This window comes from Eubalaena glacialis, chromosome 2, assembly GCF_028564815.1.
Source record: "Eubalaena glacialis isolate mEubGla1 chromosome 2, mEubGla1.1.hap2.+ XY, whole genome shotgun sequence".
Lineage (NCBI taxonomy): Eukaryota > Metazoa > Chordata > Mammalia > Artiodactyla > Balaenidae > Eubalaena > Eubalaena glacialis.
The window spans coordinates 70,424,277-70,447,955 of record NC_083717.1 but is presented as its reverse complement, the minus strand read 5'-3'; the positions used below and the strand labels follow the sequence as shown (position 1 = coordinate 70,447,955).

Sequence of the window (23,679 nt, the reverse complement as noted above, 5' to 3'; positions counted from 1 at the left end):
CAGTAGTCTATGTTAGGGGTGAGCAAGCTTTTTTTTTTTTTTTTTTAATTTTTATTTATTTATTTATTTATTTATTTATGGCTGTGTGGGGTCTTCATTTCTGTGCGAGGGCTTTCTCTAGTTGCGGCAAGTGGGGGCCACTCTTCATCGCGGTGCGCAGGCCTCATTATCGCGGCCTCTCTTGTTGCGGAGCACAGGCTCCAGACGCGCAGGATCAGTAATTGTGGCTCACGGGCCTAGTTGCTCCGTGGCATGTGGGATCTTCCCAGACCAGGGCTCGAACCCGTGTCCCCTGCATTGGCAGGCAGATTCTCAACCACTGCACCACCAGGGAAGCCCTGAGCAAGCTTTTTTTGCAAAGGATCAGACAGCAATATTTTAGGCTTTGTGGGTTATACGGTCTCTTGTTGTAACTACTCAATTCTGCCATTGAAGCAGGAAAGCAGCCATAGATCATATATAAATGCATGAGTGTGACTGTGTAGTAAAACTGCACAATAAAACTATATTTACAAAACAAGTGGTGGGCTAGTTTGACCTGCAGGCCCTAGTTAGCTGACCTCTGATCTAAGTGAAAGGTAAAGAAAGCCAGACCAAGGCAAGAGCCATGAGAATGAAAAGGCAGAATTAATGTAGGAATGCTGTAGAGAGAACAGGTAAAGGAGGTGAAGAATCTCTCTTTCAACAGACACACACCCCCCCCCCAGGTTCTCCTCCAATTACTGTCCTAATTCTGTCCTCTTGTGGTCAAACCTGGCATTTCCATTTCCTCATCTCTAATTCATTCCTCAACCTGTCTCCTGGCTAATCATCTGCTGAAACTACTCTTACAAAGCCACCAAGAAATCGCCTATCTGTTAAGATCAAATGACTTTTTTTTTAAAATGTGATTTTAAAAAAATTTATTTATTTTATTTTTGGCTGCATTGGGTCTTTGTTGCTGCGCGCAGGCCTTCTCTAGTTGCGGCGAGCCGGGGCTACTCTTCATTGCGGTGCGTGGGCTTCTCATTGCGGTGGCTTCTCCTGTTGCAGAGCACGGGCTCTAGGCGTGTGGGCTTAGTTGCTCCGCAGCATGTGGGATTTCCCGGACCAGGGCTCGAACCCGTGTCCCCTGAATTGGCAGGCGGATTCTTAACCACTGCACCACCAGGGAAGTCCCAAGATCAAATGACTCTTGATTCATAGTGTCTTCTTCTTTCCTCTTGGTTTCTATTCCTTTCTAAAACTCTTTAATCATTTAAAACACTCATTCTACAGTCTCTTTCAGATTAAGTCCTCAAGGTGCTATTCCTCCTACTGGTCTTTCTTAAAAGAAGAGAAAATCCTCACATGATTTTAAAACTTTTTTTCAAATCATGAACTCATTTCCAGTGGGGATTGTTTTTTCTGCAGCACTCTTTTTGCCCTGGGTTGCAGAGGAATTCCTACACAGCCATTTATATTAGCTTCTGGAGGATGCACCATGGATTTCATTGCTTCAGGACCACTTTTTGCACTGTTTGGTTTGGGAATGGGTCATGTCGATCCACATGGTGCAGGACCTGGGCTTCAACTTCTCATAGGAGACTTTTATGTTTCCTTATATGTAGAAAAGTAGGTAGAAACAATGGGTAGAATTTTTCTTATCATCCTCTCACTGAGAGGGTAGACCTTCCATACTCCCAGCTTTACTCAGATTTCAGCTCTTTGTCTTGGCTCCTGTTCCTGCGTGAACTTTAAAAGCCCAGCCCCTGGATCCTAGCTCAAGAGTTGGCAAACTATGGCTGGCTGCCTGTATTTGAATTAAGAATGTTTTTTATATTTTTAAAAGGTTTATGTATTGTGCTACAATGGCAGTGTAGTGGTTATGACAAAACCCATAATGGCCTGTAAAACCTAAAATATTTATTATATGGCCCTTTACTGAAAAAGTTTGCTGACCCTTGGCCTAGCTTCTAGGGCCTATATTCCATCAAAATCTTCTTTAGGCTTCAATGGCAAAAGACGTCCTTCAGACCTTAACTAACATGTATGCACATGTGTATAAGACATTGTAGGCCGTGTCTCATATGTGCTCATGAGACACTGTACTTCTTTCTTGAATCCCTTTATTCTCTTGGCATCTGTGACATCCCTTTCTTCTACTTTTTCTCTTTCATCTGCCTCTTCTCATCTTCCTTTACTGGTGCCAATTCCACTGCCGCTAGTAGTTGGTCCTTTTTAGGAGTCTGGTCCTTGGCTCTCTTTTTTCCTTAATGTATATACTTTCCTGAGGCTACGGCTTCTTAAAGTGCGGTTATTGACCTGGACTGTAATCACTTGGGTAATATTAAAACTGCAGGGACTTCGCTGGTGGCGCAGTGGTTAAGAATCTGCCTTCCAATGCAGGGGACACGGGTTCGAGCCCTGGTCAGGGAAGATCCTACATGCCACAGAGCAACTAAGCCTGTGCACCACAACTACTGAGCCTGTGCTCTAGAGCCCGGATGCCACAACTACTGAAGCCCACGTGCCTAGAGCCCGTGCTCTGCAACAAGAGAAGCCACCGCAATGAGAAGCCCGCGCACCGCAACGAAGAGTAGCCCCCACTCGCCACAACTAGAGAAAGCCCGCGCGCAGCAACGAAGACCCAGCGCAGCCATAAATAAATAAATTAATTAATTAATTTATAAAAAAAAGAAAAAAACCCTGCAAGTTCCTGGCTTGAATCCAGACCAAATGAGTCAGAATCTCTGTAGGTAGGGCCCAGGAAACAGAATTTCTTTTTTAAATATTTATTTATTTTTAATTTATTTTATTTATTTTTGGTTGCATCGGGTCTTAGTTGCGGGACGTGGGATCTTCATTGAGGCATGCAGGCTCCCTTGTTGCGGCACGCAGGCTTCTCTCTAGTTGTGGTGTGCGGGTTTTCTCTTCTCTAGTTATGGCGCACAGGCTCCAGGGTGCGAGGGCTCTGGAGTTTGTGGCACGCAGGCTCTCTAGTTGAGGTGCGTGAGCTCAGTAGTTGTGGTGTGCGGGCCCAGGTGCCCCGTGGCATGTGGGATCCTAGTTCCCTGATCAGGGATCAAACCTACGTCCCCTGCATTGTAAGGCAGATTCTTTACCACTGGACCACCAGGGAAGTCCCAGGAAACAGAATTTTTAAACAAGTTCTCCAGTTTCACTTTTGTATACCAAAACTCAAATTTGTGAACTATTGCCCTAAGCAATCTCCCTCATTATCATCATTTTAACTATCAGCAATATGCTTAAAACTAAAAATTATATTTTCAACTCTGCCCTCTCTCCTGAACTCCAGGTTCTCACAGGAATTGTTTATAGGCACCTCCACCTAAATCTCAAAGGCATAAACTTAACATGCACAAAAGATGTTCTTCCCAAATCTACTCTTCCTCCTCTGTTCTGTTTCAATTAATAGTACCACCTTTCACCCTATAGCTCTGGTCAGAAACCTGGGATCATTCTCAACTCTTCTCTTTCCTCTATTCTCATATCTAAATACTGTTGTTTCTACCTCCTAAGTACCTTTTGCATGGATCCCATCGTCTCTATCCCCAGCCACTGCCCCTGTTCTGCCTCTCATCTTCACAACTCCAGGACTGTCACAGTAGACTTCTAACTACAAGATGCCCTTACCTTTTCAAATCCACACTCCACAGAGTTCTTTTTCTAAATGCAAAATTTATGATCTTTCACTTGGATTTCAGCCATACTGCACAACTCCAGGGGGTACCAGTACCTAGAATACAAAGTCATCTAACTGGTATCTCCACTGTTCTCATTACAGCCAGAAGGATCTGATCATATTACTCCCTTCAGTGGCTTCCCAGCATCTGCAGAATTAAGTCTCAGCTCTTCCCATTTCAGATGAGGCCTGCCCTGCTGTACCACTGCCAACCTCTAACCTACCATCTGGCCTTCCCACCCCTCCCTCACACTTTGTGCTCCATTTGGGCAGGATGCCCTTTCTGCCTTCACTAGCTCAGCAAATTCCTCTTTTTCTTCAAAACTCAGCTAGGGTGTCTCTCCTCTGTGCAGATTTTCCTGAGTCCTCTAGGCAGAGCTGACCATCCCCTCCTTCAGGCCAACTCTGATCTTGTGCCAGCTCATATTTATTACTTCACTCTCCGCTAGACTTTGAGTAACTCCTGCTAACTCTTTTAGCTCCCATACCTGGCACAGAATAGGCTGCATAGCAGATGTTCCTAAAATTGAAATGGGCCCAAATAAGTCAAGGGTGACACTACAGCTGGAGCCTGAGTACCTAGGAGTACAAAGGCCTCAGTGAGAGGGAGCAGGAAAATCAGAAGAAGAAACAGTTCATGGGGGAAGCGGGGAGAGACAACCGTTTCTGCAACAAACATGCTGAGCTTAGGATTGTGACAGAATATCCAGGTGGAGAGGTCCAAGGGGGAACTGGAAATATAATATGCAAGTTTCAGGGAGAGATCAAGCAGCACCAGAGTTAGAGATTTTTGGGACTCTGAAGCTATAACAGCTGATGAAATAACCAAGAAAGAATAATAACCCAAGAGAAGAAGGCAAAGAACAACACCTTGGGAATCATGAGGCAAGAGGAAGAAAAGACAAGATGACAAGAAAGAGAAGTTGCCAAGGAAAAAGATAAGTACTAGGTGAATGCAATGTTAGGAAAACTAAGGGAAAATAGTTTCAAGAAGGAATGGGATTAAATTATCTAAGAATGACTAGGGGTACCTGGGTTGAAAATAGTACACTAAAGAAAAAAAAGTTTATGGAGAATAGCTTTTCACTCCAAGCATTTAGAGCATTTATTTTTACTTGAAGCAACCTAAATGTTTGTTTCCCCTGAGCTGTAAAGTTAAAAGTGCAAACATCAAACTCTCTTGGGGTTCTCCGTGTACATATCCAGTGTCAGAAACCACAGGGCACTCATAAGGGAAATCATGCAGCTCTCTGACTGCACAGACAGAGCCATTCTGAACAGCAGAGAGAAAACAAAGTCAGGATAAATAAAATCTAATCTGGGTTATACCTGAAATAGGACCCAACTGTGCCATTTTCCCTAGCCATGGGAGAGGTTCTGGGCCAGGCTCAAAGAGAGACATCATGAGGTTTGATTTCTTCTTGCTGTCAGCTTGGGAGTAGAGCATTCCGTGCCATTCAGGACTAGATGGAGAGAAGATGGAAGATCAGAAGAACATCAAGCCTGGGACTGTCAAGTAAAATAACTCTAGCCTGTGTTTTTCTCTTGGGAGACATGGTTTTCAGCTTTGAAATTAGGTGCATTACTTTTACTAAAGTCAAATCCTAAACCTAAAAATGCATACTGATGTCCCCTAATACTACCATTCCTTGGGGACAGGTATTATTATTCAATTATGTAGATATGGAAATCAAAAGCAGTCTTAAAAGAGAAAAAAAAAAATCGCAAGGGCAGCAAGTAGCTGCAAGGGTGGTGAGGAGTAAGGGCTGAGACCTATAGGTCTTTTCAGCCGCCTCCGAATCATTCACAGCAGTACCACAGAGAGAAGCCCTTCTAACAAAGGGCACAAAGCCATCACCCAGCTCTGCTCTCACTTCTCAAAGGGCCCCAGATGATTCGCCTACGCAGAGACAGTACAAGTAGCCTGAGTACCAAGAAATATAGCAAACTGATACCTAATAAGAATTGCATTCTTCTTTCTGGATCAGCTAATTTTAACTCAAGCAGAAAAGGAGCCATGCTTCCTCTGAGCATTCCTAACCTCTTGATTTTCTCTACCAGTCAATCCCAGGTGATGGCCAGAAGATGACCTCTTCTTCTCTGACAACAGGTATTATAGAAAGGGAAGCAGAGAGTTTTGCAGATTTTGAGACTACAGCGAAAAGTGAAAGCTAGAAGGGCTTTCCTCATAGGGAAGGAATACAGCAGAGTGGTTACGAGCAGGGGCTATGGAGTCACAACACATGGATAAGATCCTGGCTCTTTCATTTACTAGCTGTGTGACCTTGAGCAAGTACCATGACTTGCTCTCTAAGCCTCAGTTTCCTCATCTAAGGAATGGGGATAATACTGATACCTCCTGTATAGTGAGGTATATAAAGTGCCTAGAGAAGTACCTGGCACATGGTAAAATGTTCAATGTTATCAGCATCTTTTTTCATTTAGTTTTACCTCCTCATTTTATAGCTGAGGAGTCTATACTGAGTGCATACTGCATAAGATCCTATAACAAGTTAGTAGCATTACTTAAACTGACCCCAGGTTTCCTAGATAGGATGGAAAAGAGGAAAACTGAGAAAAGATATAATATAAAGGCAATATAATTAAAAGACTCACTCTGTACTTATTCTAGGGGATGCTTTAAAGAGTAGTGTAGAAGGTGATAGTAGGTGGGAAGGATATGGCAGAAAGAGAAAAAAAGTGATGAGGTTCTTTCTATTCTTTCTTTCAGAAAAGTCTGGGGAATACTTCACTGTAAATTGATTCTCCCTTTCACTCAACCAAAGGTAAAAAAGTTTCTTACCCTAATTGAACTATCGCCACCATTCCTTCCACTTTTAGGCTGCCATGGAGCAGGACACAAAAGTTGGGTATCTTGCCTGCAATCTGATTGGCTGAATTTTCATCTTCGTTGTCATCAGTTATACCAGTACCCACCTCATCACCTTCTATGAAAAGAAGAGAAAACCAGTCAGACTGAGATTAGCTACAAAAACTCCAAACTCCAGTAGTACTCTTGGCTGTTTCTAGCCTTGGAAGGAAAGTATACAGAATTATAAAGGAATATTATAACAAGTAAGAAAAACTCATATTCTGGTTTTCCTATGTCCAAATAAAAATCAGTTTTCACATGTTAGATGAATTCCATTTATATGAAACATCCAGAATAGGCAAATCTATACAGATAGGATATCAGTAGTTACCTGAGGCTGAGAGAGATGGAAGGTTATGGGTTGATAGCTAAAAGGTTTCTTTTTGAGGTAGTGAAAATTCTAAAATTCTGATTCGAAAATTGTGGTTATGGTTGCATAACTTTGTAAATACACTAAAAACTACTGAATTGTACACTTTAAATGGGTGAAATGTATGGTATATGAATTATATTTCAGTGAAGCTGCTACACAAAAAATCAGCTTTCCATAGTTTCTACTGGAACACTAAGCTAGAGGCTCTCTGGGGGTTTTAGGCACCATCGAAACAGAAACAGAGATTCAGAGATGTCAGGAGTGTTCTCAACTGACAGCCTTCAGGCAGCACGTGGATGGGATACCCCAAAGAACAGTGACTACTCCATAAGTTTCTTGACTCGCTTCTTCAACTCCAGGTTCTCTCATACACTCTGCTGACAAATGAATGAATCTTCCTCCAATTAACTTCCTTCTGGAACTATCTGTGTACTCAAGCTGATTCAAAGACTTTCTAATTCAATAGAAAGATCTTCCTGGTTTAGTTTGACATTCAACAGCCCTTACAACACGGCTCCATTTTGCCTTCCCATACTTTTCTTTCCACTGTTTTCCTATACAAACTCTTTGTTTTGCCCGCTTTCTTTCTTGGCAATTTATATGGGCACACAGAATTCCCAGGACCTTAGGAATAAGGTAAACTCAGTTGTTATCAATATCAATAACAATAACAGTAAGGTAAAGTATAAACAAAAGGATCATAATCAGCCATCTGTGAGAACATATCAAAGATTCTGTCTATGAATATGTGATGGAGGGTTATAGAATACCTAACACTCCAACTGAGATAACCATGAGTAAATGGAATGTGGTCATAACTCAGTGAGTGGAAACCTGATTGTATATACTTCTTGGAGAAAGCTGGTGAATATAAAGGAGACAGTCAGCCTAAAACAGAGAAAAGAGAAGTTTAAAGTGCTAGAGACTAACATTCTCCAGAGATGCTGAATGTAGGAGATATGACTTTATAGTTGCTGGAGAAATACATTCTGCAGTAATGAGGCCTCACAAGGACCTGGATTCATTCACTCATTCAACAGTATTTACTGAGTATCTACTATGTGCTAGGCACCAGTAGAGAACAGGTGTGGTTTCTCCCCTTATAAAGCTGTATTCCACATTTATCAGGCAACCTTCTGAGAACTACTTTGGTTTCCCCAGCATGCTCCCACAGGGAAAGGCAGAGCCCAGGATGAGGGACTAAGCATTGTCATCTCTAAAGAGAATTTCCACTGTAAATTAACGAAGCAGCACACAATAAATATGTGTCAAAATGCTTTCCATAGTTATAAAGCAGCAGAATTAGTTTTTTAATATATCAGGCAACATATTATTTTTTAAAAACCCAATCCAGTAACTACTCCTTTCCCCCAAATTCTGCAAAATGGGCTATTCTACTATCTAACATTTAAGAATAACTTTAGATAATAAGATACTTCATATGTATCACTGGAATAGGAAGAGAACTCACCTTTGTTAAGTGCTATAGGTAGGACTAGATGTCTAGACAGAACTGGGGGACTTGAAATATCAGCTATATCAATAAATCCCACTATTTCCAAATCTGAAAAGAAGGAATCAACATGGAATTAACTCATAACAAACAATAAATGCTGGAGACGGTGTGGAGAAAAGGGAACCGTCCTACACGGTTGGTGGGAATGTATCAATAAACTGGTACAGCCACTATAGAGAACAGTATGGAGGTACCTTAAAAAACTAAAAACTGAGCTACCATATGACCCAGCAATCCCACTCCTGGGCATATATCCGGAGAAACCTGTAATTCACAAGGATGCATGCACCCCGATGTTCACTGCAGCACTATTTACAATAGCCAGGACATGGAAGCTACCTAAATGTCCATCTACAGAGGAATGGATAAAGAAGATGTGGCACATATATACAATGGAATATTACTCAGCCATAAAAGGAACGAAATAATGCCATTTGCAGTGACATGGATGGACCTAGAGATTGTCATACAGAGTAAAGTAAGTCAGAAAGAGAAAGACAAATATCGTAAAATATCGCCCATATGTGGAATCTAGAAAAATGGTACAGGACTTCCCTGGTGGTACAGTGGTTAAGAATCCACCTGCCAATGCAGGGGACATGGGTTTGATCCCTGGTCTGGGAAGATCCCACACACCCCAGAGCAACTAAGCCCGTGCACCGCAACTACTGAAGCCCGCACACCTAGAGCCTGTGCTCTGAAATAAGAGAAGCCACCGCAATGAGAAGCCCGCGCACCGCAACGAAGAGTAGCCCCCGCTCGCTGCAAGTAGAGAAAGCATACGCCCAGCAACGAAGACCCAATGCAGCCAAAAAAAGAAAAAAAAAAAGAAAAGAAAAATGGTACAGATGAACTTACCTGCAAAGCAGAAACAGAGACACAGATGTAGAAAACAAACTTATGGTTATCAAGGGGGTAAGGGGGAATGGGATAAATTGGGAGATTGGGATTCACATATATGCAGTACTGTATATAAAATAGATAACTAATGAGAACCTACTGTATAGCACAGGGAACTCTAATCAATGCTCTGTGGTGACCTAAATGGGAAGGAAACCTAAAAAAGAGTGGATATATGTATATGTATAACTGATTCACTTTGCTGTACAGCAGAAACTAACACGACATTGTAAAGCAACTATACTCCAATAAAAATTAATTAAAAACAAAGAATTAATTCGTGTTATGGGAAAGTACATTATTTTCTATGTACTAGATTTCATAAACACAAGGTTTAGATCGGGAATTCAAATATGATGACTAGGAAGGTTATTAGAAGTTTCTCTGAATGACTCTAATACTTTGCATTTTAAGTAACTAAGAAAATAAGGACAACTGTCTTTTATTTAAGGGACTTAAGTTATACGACAAATCAGCTAGACTATTTTTATGAGGCTAGGTCCCCAGCCAAGGCAAAAGCTTAATGGTTAAGTCTCTCTAATAGTCAGGATGTTCAGGTCACCACGAGGCGTCGTAGTCAAATACTTCCACAACAACTGCAAGCAGCTACGCTTGGAGGGTAAGGCTTTTGCATTAAAACTGTTTCCCTGAGAAAGAAATACATTCTCTACAAAACCAAGGTAGCGGTCTACATATGACAATGGTTTCTTTGCTTTATAGAAACTGTATTAAAGACCAAAAGTATTTGTTGAAAATCTAAAATAAGTTTAAAAAAAAAAAAAACTTGTAACCCAAAGTACTTTCTGGAAGTTTTTTCTGATTATATAAGTAGTATAAAAACTTAGAAAACACTAAAAACTGTAAAGAAGAAAAATAAAGTCACTCATCATTCCTCATCAAAGGAAACCTCTATTAATATTTTACTGAATTGCTTTTTAGTCTTTCTTCTAGGCATATACACACTCATATTCTCAAAACAATGTTTTAAAAAATCAGGATCATGGTGAGTATACCACACTTCTTATACATCAGGAAATCTGCTTCTCTGGAGTTTTGCTATCATTACCTTCTTTAGCTGAGTAACGAATGAATCAGCATAAGCAGTTATTTATTTTTCACCTGAGTAGAAAAAGGCCTACGTTTTAGTGGTTTAAATATAACCTATAACAAAAATCTTGGACTAAAAGTTTTTATAAGTTAGTCCATTAAATAAAAGACAATTATCCTTATTTTCTTAGTTACTTAAAATGCAAAGTATTAGAGTCATTCAGAGAACTTCCAATAACCTTCCTAGTTATCATATTTGAATTCCCCACCTAAACACTGCATTTGTGAAATCTAGTACATAGAAAGTAATGTACTTCTGGGAAGGAAAGATCTATTCGAAGTTACTCATCCAAAAAGGGTAGGAGGGAAGTAAGTGGAATCTACCTGGTTTGAAGGCAACAAAACATTTGGCACACTGCTGTCTAGTCACAATGAAAGAGATGGATGACCTACTTCCAGACAGCCAGGAGCAGAAAATAAAAGCACACAAAACAAAAAAGCCTGTGCACAGCCCTTCACTCGAAAACTCCTTAAAATCTACACACCCAAGAATGAAATGAATTTCCAGCTGTACTTAATTTTAATCATTTTAAAAAATGTTCATTATACCTTTTATTATTAATTAATTACTTTTTGGCTGCGTTGGGTCTTCGCTGCTGCACGCGGGCTTTCTCTAGTTGCGGTGAGCGGGCTTCTCACTGCGATGGCTTCTCGTTGCGGAGCATGGGCTCTAGGCGTGCGGGCTTCAGTAGTTGTGGCACGCGGGCTCAGTAGTTGTAGCTCATGAGCTCCAGAGCGCAGGCTCAGTAGTTGTGGCGCATGGGCTTGGTTGCTCCACAGCATGTGGGATCTTCCCAGACCAGGGCTCAAACCCGTGTCCCCTGCACTGGCAGGCGGATTCTTAACCACTGCACCACCAGGGAAGTCCAATTTTAATCATTTGTTGATTGAACAATTACCTAGTGAACATCTACTAAACATCAGACACTACGCCAGGCACTGAGGGTGCAATGGTGACAGAAACAGTGATGGTTCAACATATACCCACCACTCAAGGAGTCCCCCTGCCAATATGAGACAACTCTTTTCTCTACTACCCCTTGTTACTTTTGATTCTTGGCTTTGCCAATTTAACCTAAGCATAGCACTGGCAACATGGTAGAAGCCATAACACACTGCTTCCTTTTAGTCATAATACAAGCTGCAGGATTAGAGGGGTACAGTATATCAGAGCCGAGACCTGAGAGACCATCATTTCTCCTAGAGATTCCACTCACCTAGCCAATAAGAACTAGAGGAAGTGACTTGTCCAGGGTCACAGAGGAAGAGTCACACAGCCACGTGTAAAAGCTAGCTCTTCATATATGACCTTAATAATGATGCTAAAGTCTTACTATCTCTATTAAAAACTACCTCAAGGATTTCAATGCTAGTGAATCTGGCCCTGGTTTCCAACTCTAGTAATTTGTGGTTATAATCATCTAGGAATAGAGATTAACTCAGGACCTCACCATGGAAGACCACTAATCTGCCACCCCTTAGGCAATGCATCCTCCCATCCAAAGTATACTGACATTTCTTTTCAACCCTCCTGGAGAGAGGAGAGTAAAAGTCAGAAGTTAGAAGAAAGTAGGGATAACAGAAGAACTAATAAGGAAGTATAAAAAAAAGTTACCTGTGTTAATGACTTTAGGGATAGGATCGATTTCCTCGTCTACAACAAAAGGTTCTGGCCTGGGGAAGACTTGCACATCAGCAGTTAGGTGGCCACACTTGAGAACGGCATGGAAAGGTGTATATGCCAGATCTATCAGTTTTCTAGAATATGATGATTATTTGTTACAGAAAGAGTAATATGATACGTATAATTTTTTTCAAGTAATCTTTTTAAGATGTCAAGTTTGTTTTCCCTTCAAGTTGATTCCAAAGCTATGATCTGACCATTTGTGAAAGAGAACAAAATCTGATATTTTTGGTGAGGAAATTTCAGTTCTGAAAAGCCCAAAAGCAAGTTAATCTTTGAAATTGCTGTCATTGTAAGGAAGCCAATACCTATAGACATTATAGATTTAGTCATGCTTAATTTAAAAAGGAGTCAACACTTAAAAATCACTACTACCAATCACTTTATCTGAAAAATGTGCAACTTGGGGAAAATGAAATGACACAATTAGAAACAGTAAAATAGATATTATTGTCTGACATCAAATTATAATGCTGGATTGTAAGAAGGCAAAAATGCTCAAAGTATATACTCACCCAAACATAGACTGTACATTTTTCAAGCACAGGGGGCCATCAATAGTAAAAATCTGCCCTTCACCGTTGTTCAAATCTATAAGACGTTCAAGGCAATCCAAGGAATCAGTGCTCTGAAGCTACAAAGCAAAACAGATGACTCTTTTAAAGTGGCATAAAATGCCAGATTGTTATCAGTACACTAAGGTCACAGAATGAAGATGATTTTTTTTAACAATGTGAGAAGGAAAATAACTAACAATTTTGACTCAAGGTTACCAAAGAGGAATGTTATATAAAATTATACCAGTAGAGCTATTTCACTCCAAGTAGTTTTGCAAAGATTCAGAGGTGACCACAGTTGGTATTCACATAGCACCTTCCCTTCCAAGTGTTTCTAACATCTTTTGGTAAGAACCATCATTATCTACATTTTAAAGATAGAAAAACTGAGGTGAAGAAAAGTTAAATAACTTTCCAAAATAAATGGGAAAACCAGGAGATAGAGTTTAATAAAACATACATCAGAGTAATGTTACTTAACAACAACAACAAAAAAATCAAAGCACACTTCTGTCAACATTTCTGGTGTGATGGACATAAGAATTCCTAAGTGAAGGAAACATCTAACACCAAAAAGAACATTCTGACTCTGTAGCATCTGAAGAATCTTTGTGGGAAGTAGGATGGATAACAACTCCAGCTATGTTTCCTGAGATGTGGCAACACTCTACTTTCAGAGAGCATTTGAGACATAGAGTCTTTTGAAATATAATCAGTAATTAGTCTCAGTTGAAACAATGGAGTTCAATGTTATAGTACAGGCATGCCTCATTTATTGAGTTTCGCAGATATTGCCTTTTTTTAAACAAATTAAAGGTCTGTGGCAAACCTGTGTCAAGCAATTTTATTGGCACAATTTTTCCAACAGGATTTACTCACTTTGTCTCTGTGTCACATTTTGGTAATTCTCGCAATATTTCAAACCCTCCACCAGCAGAAAGATTACAACTTGTTGAAGGCTCAGATGACGGTTAGCATTCTTTGGCAATAAACTATTTTTAAAATAAGGTATGTACATTGTTTTCTTTAGACAATGCTATTGCACTCTTAATAGACAACAGTATAGTACAAACAAAACTTTTATATGCACTGGGAAAACAAGAAATTAATGTGACTTGCTTTATTGTGATCCCTGCTTTATTGTGGTGGTCTGGAATGGAACCTGCAATATCTCCGAGACATGCCTGTATATGTAATACAATATTAATGGAATATACTAAAAAACATATTCCATTTTTGAGTCCTAAAATGTATCTAATCAAACTAAAAAAACTTAGTAAAAAGCATTACCTCCTCCAGATTTGCCATGCACATGATGTATAACTTAGATGGGAAAGGAAAAGGTAGTGGGAACCTGTTGCTCTCACTGCGTTGGCTGTGAGTAGCTAGGGAGTGCCGCAGTGACCCTCTACCAATGCCAAGACAGCCATCTGTCACCAGAACAACCTGTTTGCAAAAAGTGAGAGGAGTTTTGTACATGAAATAACATATTTATTTAAAGCAGTCTCATTTGGCAATGTTTTCATTTCTCCCTAATTGCATTTACACTGAAAAATGTACCTCTGCAGGAATACAAGCAAAGATGTGAATAAATCTCAACAACATTTGTCAAGTGAAAGATGACAGACACATTGTATTGATACGATTTTACACATATATATTAAGTTCAGACCACGTAAAACAAAACTAAGATAAATCAAATAGGGGTTGTGGGGTGATACTGAGTAGAAAGGGGCATGAGAAAACTCTGTAGGGTAATGGAAATGTTCTATATCTTAACTAGAGGAGTGGTTACATAGGTATATACATTTGTGAAAACTCAGTAAACTGTATACTTAAGATCTATGCATTTTACTGTATTTTATCTTATTAAACCTTTAAAAAAAGCACCTACCTATGAACACTTAAAAAAAAGACAAAACTATTCATAACCAATTCTTACTTAATTGTATTAAAACTAGAACCCTATCTCTTAGAGAAGGAGTTGGCACCTAAGACACTGGTGTCAAAAATGGCATAAGGGGTACTTCCCTGGTGGTTTAGCGGTAAAGAATCTGCCTTCCAATGCAGGGGACACGGGTTCGATTCCTGGTTGGGGAACTAAGATCCCACATGCCCTGGGGCAACTAAGCTCACGTGCCCTGGAGCCTGCGCATCACAAAGAGAGAGAGAAAACTCGAACGCCACAACTAGAGAAAGGCCCGCGTGCTGCAACAAAAAGATCCCGCATGCTGCAACTAAGACCTGAAGCAGCGGAAAAAAAAAAAAAAGAAAAAAAGAAAAAAAATGGCATAAGGACCTATTTTACCTGTGTCCCTAGGAAGTACCAGCACAGAAGTCTGAAGACTGAACCTTGACACTTTATTTTCAAAGATGACAAACTTTACCTACCCCTGGTCAACTAAAATGACAACTGCATTAAATATGTATTTATAAAAGCCATTTAACCAGACATGGACAAGACCTTTAAAATGCATTCTTAATCAACCTATAATTTTTAAAAGCCTTCAAAACATACCAACAATAGACATTAGTTACAAATCATTTTCCTTTTCCTCACCGTTTAAAGCAATCCTTGGGAAGTCCTGGGTGGACTTCCCAAGCAATCCAGGGGAGGATTGTTTTTGCTCTCCCTTGCCTAGCCTAGTACCTTGACAATAACAGACCAGTAAGGCAGTATTAGGTGGTTGCACCATGTGAAGTGCCAAGACTGGCACTTACTTCTAAAGCCCAAGAATGCTTAATAGAGGTCCCTTGGAGAGATGTCATCTCTTAGGAAGAGAGTCAAGGCAAATCCCTCTTCTAGGTACCAACAATTGCTACATAATGATTTACTTCTGCCACTAGCTTTTTCAGATGCTGTGTGATAATGAAATATTTCTTGTAATGTCAAAATGAGACAGACTTTACTCAGATAATGAAAACATAGTCCAGTTCTTTAAAAACTTGGTTAAAAATATTCCACATTAAAACAAATCCGTTTGATAGTAACTGATTACAAAAACAATCACTAATAACGTCCACCGTGTTTTGGACCTGGTTCACCCCAAAACTCACCAAGCAAGTCTAAGTGGATCCAGACCCAGCTCCTTCCCCTCAGGGTACAGTATATCTCAAATTCAGATTCCTCCTTTTTGCAAAGGAAGAAAAAAATATTAAAAGGCAGAAGTCTGCATGGTGCACAAGGTCTGGCTCTTACGTGTTTTCTGAGTTTCTTCTCTAAAACCACTGAAGAAGTAGCAAATGAAACTGTGCTAGCTTCCAGTTCAGAAGATACTGACAACAAAACTTCACTTATTCATTATATTGCTAGGAAATTAGACAGTCTGTATGCATGGTTTTACCAAATAAATAATGTTTATGAAGCAAGGTGCCAAAGGTTTTTATTTCTGAAAGGAAATTGATCAAAAGGTATTTACTTGGCTTTTTAAGCAAGTGTCCACTAAAGTGATCTGATTTTTAACCTTTTAGTAGTAGCTCAGGGTCTTCACTAACCCATGAGTTCATACTGTATAAAACAACTCAACTACCTGAGTAAGAAAAAACAGTAAGAAAAAACAAAAAAGCTTAAAAAAAAAAAAGCTGGGTTTATTGAGATATAATTCATACGCAATAAAATTCACCCTTTTTAGTATATAGTTAGTTCTATGAGTTCCGACAAATGCATTCAGTGATGTAACCACTTCTACTATCAAGATACAGACCAGTTCCATCACTTCTCATATTCCCTCATGTTTTATTTGGGTCAGCCCCTAACCTTTCCTCACCCCAAGGCAGCCACAATCTTATATTTATTTAAAAAACAAATATCGGTGATGCTACTGACACTACTGAGGAATCCCGTATTTGACCCTATAATAAAAAATCATATACTATGGCCCACTGCCTGTTTCTGTAAATAAAGTTTTACTGGAACAGAGCCATGCCCATTTATTTACTTATTATCTATGACTGCTTTCGTGCTATGACAACAGAGCTGAGGAGTTGCCACAGACACCTGCAAAGCCTAAAATACGGAAAAAGTTTGCTGATTCCTGTTGTAGACTATTATGATTTTCCTTTTAGCAACTTTTCTGTTTTCTCCTTTAAAATATGCTACCACTTCTCAAAGCACCTGTTTATAGCAAACTTCCAATTGCTACAACTCTGCTCTGATTGGATGCTATATGTGGACCTATTATGGACTCTTAAGGAAAGGGCAACAGATTTTATGACATACACCTCACTTTTTAGACAACCCAGGTAGTTGAGAAGGTTAAAAGTTTGCTGAATAAATGCTACACTGGAATAATGAAGACAGACTATATTGTACTGATGTTTACAATTATATCACTCAAAATTATAATCGCCCCTTCTAGGGGGTGTTCTAAAATTCCACTGTGAGCCCTTTGTGTTTTATACAAACAATGCTAGTTTGCAGTAAGTCAATTTACTAGGAGGATGCTTTCCTTAAGGCATATTTGTGCTGCTTTCTGAGTATATTAGTGTTGATTTCGTGCCTTCTTTTAAAAAGATACCAAAAGCGTATAACATAGTTTGTAGAAATTACAATGTATGCTGTGTCAGAGCCTGAACAAAATTGAAGCACCTCAGTGGTTAATGTTTTTAACTTAGGGCAAAGAAAAAGAATTGATCATTACCTGACAAGGAATTGCACCACCCCATTCTTGCTGAACGATATTGCAAACACCAACTAATGCAGACTCCAAGCAGGTTTTATCATAATCATCCATATTACTTAGTGCTTCCTGATTGAATGAAAGATAAAATTGCTCATTATTCTTTACTGTTTTAATTTACCAGAAAAAAACATAAACTGTTCAAAGCATGAATGTTACACAGGGGACCTTGTGTTTCTGAGAGCCCAAAGCATACGTTCTTAAAGAAAAATGGTAAAACAGATTTCCTCAACTATAAAGGATGATTAAAAGAGCTTCCCTTTATTCTGTTTTCTCATCAGGTGAGAGTGAATTGTCCATCAAGTTCGTATTTTATTAAGTGGACCTTGAAAGACATAATTAAAATGAAAAACGTTTAAAGACATCACAAAAATAATGACGAAATTTACTGTATACTATCATCATTCTAGGCATTTTACATGCATTTAATCATGACAACATCCTATAACGCAGCGGTCCCCAACCTTTTTGGCACCAGGGACCAGTTTTGTGGAAGACAATTTTTCCACAGACGAGGGGTGGGTGGGGCGGGGCAGGGGATGGTTAAGGCGGTGATGTGAGCGATGGGGAGCGGCAGATGAAGCTTTGCTGGCTGCCCGCTACTCACCTCCTGCTGTGTGGCTGGGGGGTGGGTTGGGGACCCCTGCTATAAGGTACAGATAATTAACCTATTTTTATTTTCTTTATTTTAAAAAATTTTTATTTATTTATTTTTGGCTGCGTTGGGTCTTCGTTGCTGTGCACAGGCTTTCTCTAGTTGCAGCAAGCGGTGGCTACTCTTCATTGTGGTGCGTGGGCTTCCCCTTGCAGTGGCTTCTCTTATTGCATAGCACAGGCTCTAGGTGCATGGGCTCAGTAGCTGTGGCCCATGGGCTTAGTTGCTCTGCGGTATGTGGGATCTTCTCGGACCAGGGCTCAAACCCGTGTCCCTTGCGTTGGCAGGTGGATTCTTAATCACTGAGCCACCAGGGAAGTCCCTGGAAGGACTGTTTTTCATCTCAAGTTTTATAGAAAAGTAGAAAAGAGTAAAGTGTTGAACCTAAAGATCCTGAACTTTAGGGGACAGGGCACTACATCCTGAGATGCTCCCCTCCCACAGAGAATTCCAGAAAACCAAGAGAGGAGGCTGCAGCAACAACTCACAGCTCTAACTCATAGCTCTACCAAAGGCAGAAGGCCTACTGGTTATGAATCCTTGTTTTACAGTTATACTCAGGTATTATACCCATAGACTTATCTTTAAATAATTCCAGTTCTAAATATTCAGTGCAATATGATAATACTGTTTTCCTTCCTATAAATTTGGGCCCTGTACATACAATAACTCATTCCTTTTTGTACCTGTAGGGTGTTATAATCTCTTGTGAAGGGAACCATCAATTCCCAGAGTGATGAAAAAACCACCAGAGCTGTAAACTCAAGCTTGTAATTTGTGGCCATGTGTTCAAACAGCATTGTCAAACCATGGGCTGCCAGGTGCTTGCGCTGATATTCTTCGGACCCCTCGATAGACACAGGTCGGGTCATGGAAAGGGATACGTCCATTACCACCACTGTAGGCATGATGAAAGTGATCCCAATGTTCCCAGTCAGAATGTAAACAGATAGCTATAGATAGAGAAATGCTGTAGAAAATAAATATGATTAGGTCTTGCATGTCATGGAGAGAAAAAAGTATTTTTGTAATCATAATTTTAACCTAACTTTCCAGAATTAAGTGAAGGCAAACCCCATTTAAGTTGAGGTGAGGACAAATCTGCAGGGAATTCAGTGGGAGGGAAGCAAGCAGCTTAGTTCACTGTGAGGACCACTCCTAGAATCACCCACTAAATGGCCATAAATCAAGGACCATCTTAAATGTTTCTAGTAAAAACAAAATAAAACAAAATATTAAATTCAGGGAGCCCTTCAGTTGAATACTTCCAAATCTTACACAACTTAATATAACAAACACTCCTACTTCACCTCTCTGACACTTAATTTACTAAAGAACATTTCTAGTTGTCTTATGGTGGTGCTTTTTGACAATCAACCATTCTTTTTGGGCACCTTCACTATCTTACTCAATACAGCAGTATTTGGGCAAGTGTTTGCTGAATTATCTTGTTGCTTGATGTCCTTTTTAAAAATATTAAAATGAACGCAAAATATAAAAACAAAAAGTCGGGCTTGCCTGGTGGCACAGTGAGTGGCTACGAATCTGCCTGCCAATGCAGGGGACACAGGTTCGAGCCCTGGTCCGGGAAGATCCCAGATGCCACGGAGCAACTAAGCCCGTGCGCCACAACTACTGAGTTTGCGCTCTAGAGCCCACGAGCCACAGATACTGAGGTGCCACTACTACTGAAGCCCATGAGCCTAGAGCCCGTGCTCCTCAACAAGAGAAGCCACCGCAATGAGAAGCCCGTGCACTGCAACGAAGAGTAGCTCCCACTCGCCGAAACGAGAGAAAAGCCCGCGTGCAGCAACAAAGACCTAACACAGCCAAAAACAATAAATAAATAAATAAAATAAAATAAAATAATAAAATAAATAAATTTTTTAAAAAAGAAAAGCCTAGTAAAGTCATAGTCCAAATTAGACAAAGCTGGAAATCATTAAGCATGACAAAAACAACAAACTGCTAGCCTCAGTAGCACTCACTGCAGATAAATGAGGCAACAGCTCTTTAACTATGAAGGAAAAGAACAAAATTAAAGAATATGTACGACAGCTGGCATTATCTCTTGAAACTGTATAAAAGTCAAAATGTAGAAGAAATGGAGAAAACAAAGAGCTTTTTAAAATTATGGATTGAGAATTAGCATGAAGAAAACATTTCTGTGCTCAAAAATAAAGAAAAAAGTTCCCAGATAAACAGATCTGCTCTTGCTACTGCTACTCTATTATTAAGCAAACTATAGTCTACTCACACAATGAAATATCATATAGCTACAAATAAATGATACATATACAGATATCAGAAATATTTATATAGACATTAGTAACTGAGAAAAGCAGGTCACAGGTCTGTATGTATACACCGATTACAACTTCATAAAAATCATACTGCATATATTGCATATATACAATTCTGCATATATACAACTAGAGAACACTCAGGATGGACATAAACAAGTTAGAAATTTAATGTTCACTAATTTCTTTTTTGGAACTTACTTCAAAACACTTAACAGTGGTCAGAGGGCTTGTTTTAGTACAGTGTCCAACTGCAAACGTGTGCTATTCTAAAATTCCATTTGTAAGTAGGCTGTTGGGAACTCTGAGCATATTGCCTCACGGAAACAATGTTATAAATGGGGATCAGGGACTCATGTCAAGTAGGAAAAGCCTTTTTACCACATAATGGCCTTTCAAATACAAATGCCTCATGTATCCAACATCAATAAAGACTAAAGGAGATATATAAATTACTCTTCCAGACTCCTTTCCAAAATGTTTAACCATTTTGATAGAAAAAACTAAAATGTGGGATTCCCTGGTGGCGCAGTGGTTAAGAATCCGCCTGCCAATGCAGGGGACACGGGTTCGAGCCCTGGTCTGGGAAGATCCCACATGCCGCGGAGCAACTAAGCCCGTGCACCACAACTACTGAGCCTGTGCTCTAGAGCTCGTGAGCCACAGCTACTGAGCCCGTGTGCCACAACTACTGAAGCCCGCGCACCTAGAGCCCGTGCTCCGCAACAAGAGAAGCCACCGGAATGAGAAGCCTGTGCACCGCAACCAGTGGCCGCACTCTCCGCAACCAGAGAAAAGCCCGCGCACAGCAACGAAGACCCAATGCAGCCAAAAATAAATAAATTTATTAAAAAAAAACCTAAAATGTGCATCCTTATTCTGCGCCTCATTAAGCACAGCATGTTAAACGTAATTCACTCTGACTTAGCATCACAACTCTGAACACCAATACTGCCCAGCACGCTGCTGCCCTCATGTTTTAATTTATACCAGCATTCTCCCAAGTGTGTGCTGCAGAACACTGTCCTGGAGGGATGCTCCAAGAAAGATGAGCTCAGGTCTTATTAAAGACACTGAGAAGCTCTACAGCAAAGAATCCAGTTTAATTTGTTAACTCTGTGTTTCCCATTTAACCCTTCTCTGATCATTAGTTGGTGCCATGGAACAAGTATTATATAGAACATACCCAGAAACACTGCCTTGTACTCAAGGGATCCAGGCTGTTGTGTTCTGTTTTGGTGCCTCCTCTTTATAACTAATTTTTGGACCATCATTTTGCATTCCACTTTTCTCTGTAATCATCCTCCCTCTTTCCGATTTGCTGCTTCTTGGCTACTATGAGCTGGAAAGCCAGGTAATCCAGCTTGCTAAAACTGTGTCCGAAGTCAAAGTTAACAGGCTCTGAGAGCCTGTGAGTTTCTTCTGCTGTCAAGTGCATGAGCTTAGGCGTTATCAACTTGGTGCTATTTCATCTACTCAGTCTTTCCAGACCCTTTCTGGGTCTCCGCTGTGTTGTTCAAGAAGTGAGGTCCTGTGCAATACTGGTTCAACTACACTACATTAAACCATAAACTCAACAAGAGCAGGGACAGTGTGAGATTTTGCCCACCAATGTCTCCTCAGAACCTATCACAGCAGTGGGCACACAGTATGTACTTGACAAATACTTGATAATGACTAGTAAACTACCTCTCAGCACCAGATGTAACATTAATTTTTTGGCAAAACACATTACAAATTTTAACTCTGGACACCAGAAACACACTTCCTCCTCTCCTCGTTCAAGCAGAGATATCAGGAACTCCTACACCTCTGCCCACATATAGACTTTATCCAGCTCCTATGGTATTCCCATTCAGGCACAGAGGTCTTTACGTTACTGAAAGCTGGGGATGCGGAGTACTGGCCTCATCTCTTAGGAGAATGAGAATCAGGATACACAGATTTAGATCATATATAAGAAAGCATTTCCAGCTCATGAAATCTGCTGTAACACTGGAATGGGTGACCATAGCTGGCAGGCTTGCATTCTGGCAAGACACTTACGGAGCTGGCTCTTTCTTCAGACTGATGCATTTGTGTCTACCTCCAAACACACCCCCCTAACAATGGCAAAGTCATGGGAAACCAATTTAGAACTCAGGTTGTCAGCACAGAAGTAAAAGATGGATGGATGTTCTTGAAGTATGGTTCACTCAAGTAGCCTAGGCCTGATTAAAAAAAAAAAAATCCCTGCCCACACAGTCCAGCAATTTTGTGAAAACACCATGTTACTTCTCTCTTGGGTTGATTCTTACCCTAAGGTCCTCCACCCAACCCCCAGAGCTTTCTCGTAAGTACAGCTTACATACAATGCTTAAGACAACTAGTGGTCTTCTTTTCTCAAGAACAGTCTACTCCTGAGAATAGCCCTTAGCCCCTTGATTTGGTCATCTCCATCAGCTACACATTTATAATTCTTCCCAGGAGACAATTAGCTCGTTCATAAAGAACTGATTCTGAGGAGTATCGCTCTTAAAGCGTGATTCCACTCGAATTTCTAGGAATCCGCTAACCTACTCTTAAGTTTGTCTGTTGGCCTCACATCTCTTGCCCGGATGAGTCCCCTCCACCGTTCTCAGTTACAACTTCACCTCTAAAGTGCCAACCTGTAAATACAGAACTCCTGCATTTGGATCGCGTCTGCCTGGGGATGTATTTTTACCTTAAAATCAGTCAAAAATCTTTGAGATCTGGAAGTCTCTTATGGGAAGAGGAGGCGAAGGGGGCCTGGGCAGGGGGCCGACATCGTGGTGCTCGTGCGGAGCTCTGGCGCGGCAGAGCGAAGGGAGGCCGAAGGCAGTGCCCCGGAACTGGCGCCGCAGAGACGGCGCGGGGCGGCCACCTCGGCGGCGGAAAGGCCGGGCGTCGGCACCGCGTTGTTCCCCGCCACCGACCCCTTCTCCTGCAGCTCCAACAAGCAATCCAAGACAGCCTACGGTCTCCAGCCTCCTCCACTCACCCCACGCCCTTCACCGGCACAGTCCGTCACCAAAACCTTTCCGTCTACGCGCCGCAGCCGGAAGTATACAGCCGCGCGACGAAACGGAACTCGGCGCCGGGGGTGCGCGAGGCGCTTGGGGCGGGGCTTTAAGGACGTCGTGGGCGGGGCGTTGACTCAGAAGAGGAGCTGCCCGGTGCGTCTTCGTCAGTGCTTCTCTTCGCAGCGTTTTGTCCGCGACCGCCGCCAGGACCCCACTCCCCACATAGTCCCCAACTGCGCCGGGCCCGGGCTGTGTTCGCCTCTTCGCTCCCTCCCCGTTTTCGGGCTCTTCCGTATTTGTTTCTGGCCTCCTGCCCACCTGCCTCTCGTTGGCCCGTGGGCCTCAC

The 23,679-nt window shown here is 41.0% G+C and overlaps 1 protein-coding gene across 10 annotated transcripts in view; it reads right to left on the bottom strand.

Annotated features, from left to right (window-relative positions):
• Window positions 1–23,342, bottom strand: part of INTS14 (integrator complex subunit 14) — a 39,242-nt gene extending 15,900 nt beyond the window's left edge. For 4 of the 10 annotated variants that reach the window (XR_009699381.1, XM_061180179.1, XM_061180176.1 and 1 more), the window contains exons 1-9: window positions 23,015–23,342; window positions 18,694–18,977; window positions 17,314–17,421; window positions 13,964–14,119; window positions 12,632–12,750; window positions 12,048–12,190; window positions 8,381–8,473; window positions 6,468–6,612; window positions 4,994–5,127 (exon numbers count right to left, since the gene is read on the bottom strand). Coding sequence is in view for 9 of the 10 variants with exons in the window: in XM_061180179.1 (XP_061036162.1) it covers window positions 4,994–5,127; window positions 6,468–6,612; window positions 8,381–8,473; window positions 12,048–12,190; window positions 12,632–12,750; window positions 13,964–14,119; window positions 17,314–17,421; window positions 18,694–18,915 (1,120 nt within the window). In the remaining variant the exon portion in view is untranslated. The remainder of the gene's footprint in view (window positions 1–4,993; window positions 5,128–6,467; window positions 6,613–8,380; window positions 8,474–12,047; window positions 12,191–12,631; window positions 12,751–13,963; window positions 14,120–17,313; window positions 17,422–18,693; window positions 18,978–23,014) is intronic. The other 6 variants (XM_061180184.1, XM_061180185.1, XM_061180177.1 and 3 more) reach the window with 6 other exon arrangements.
• Window positions 23,343–23,679: the final 337 nt, after the last annotated feature.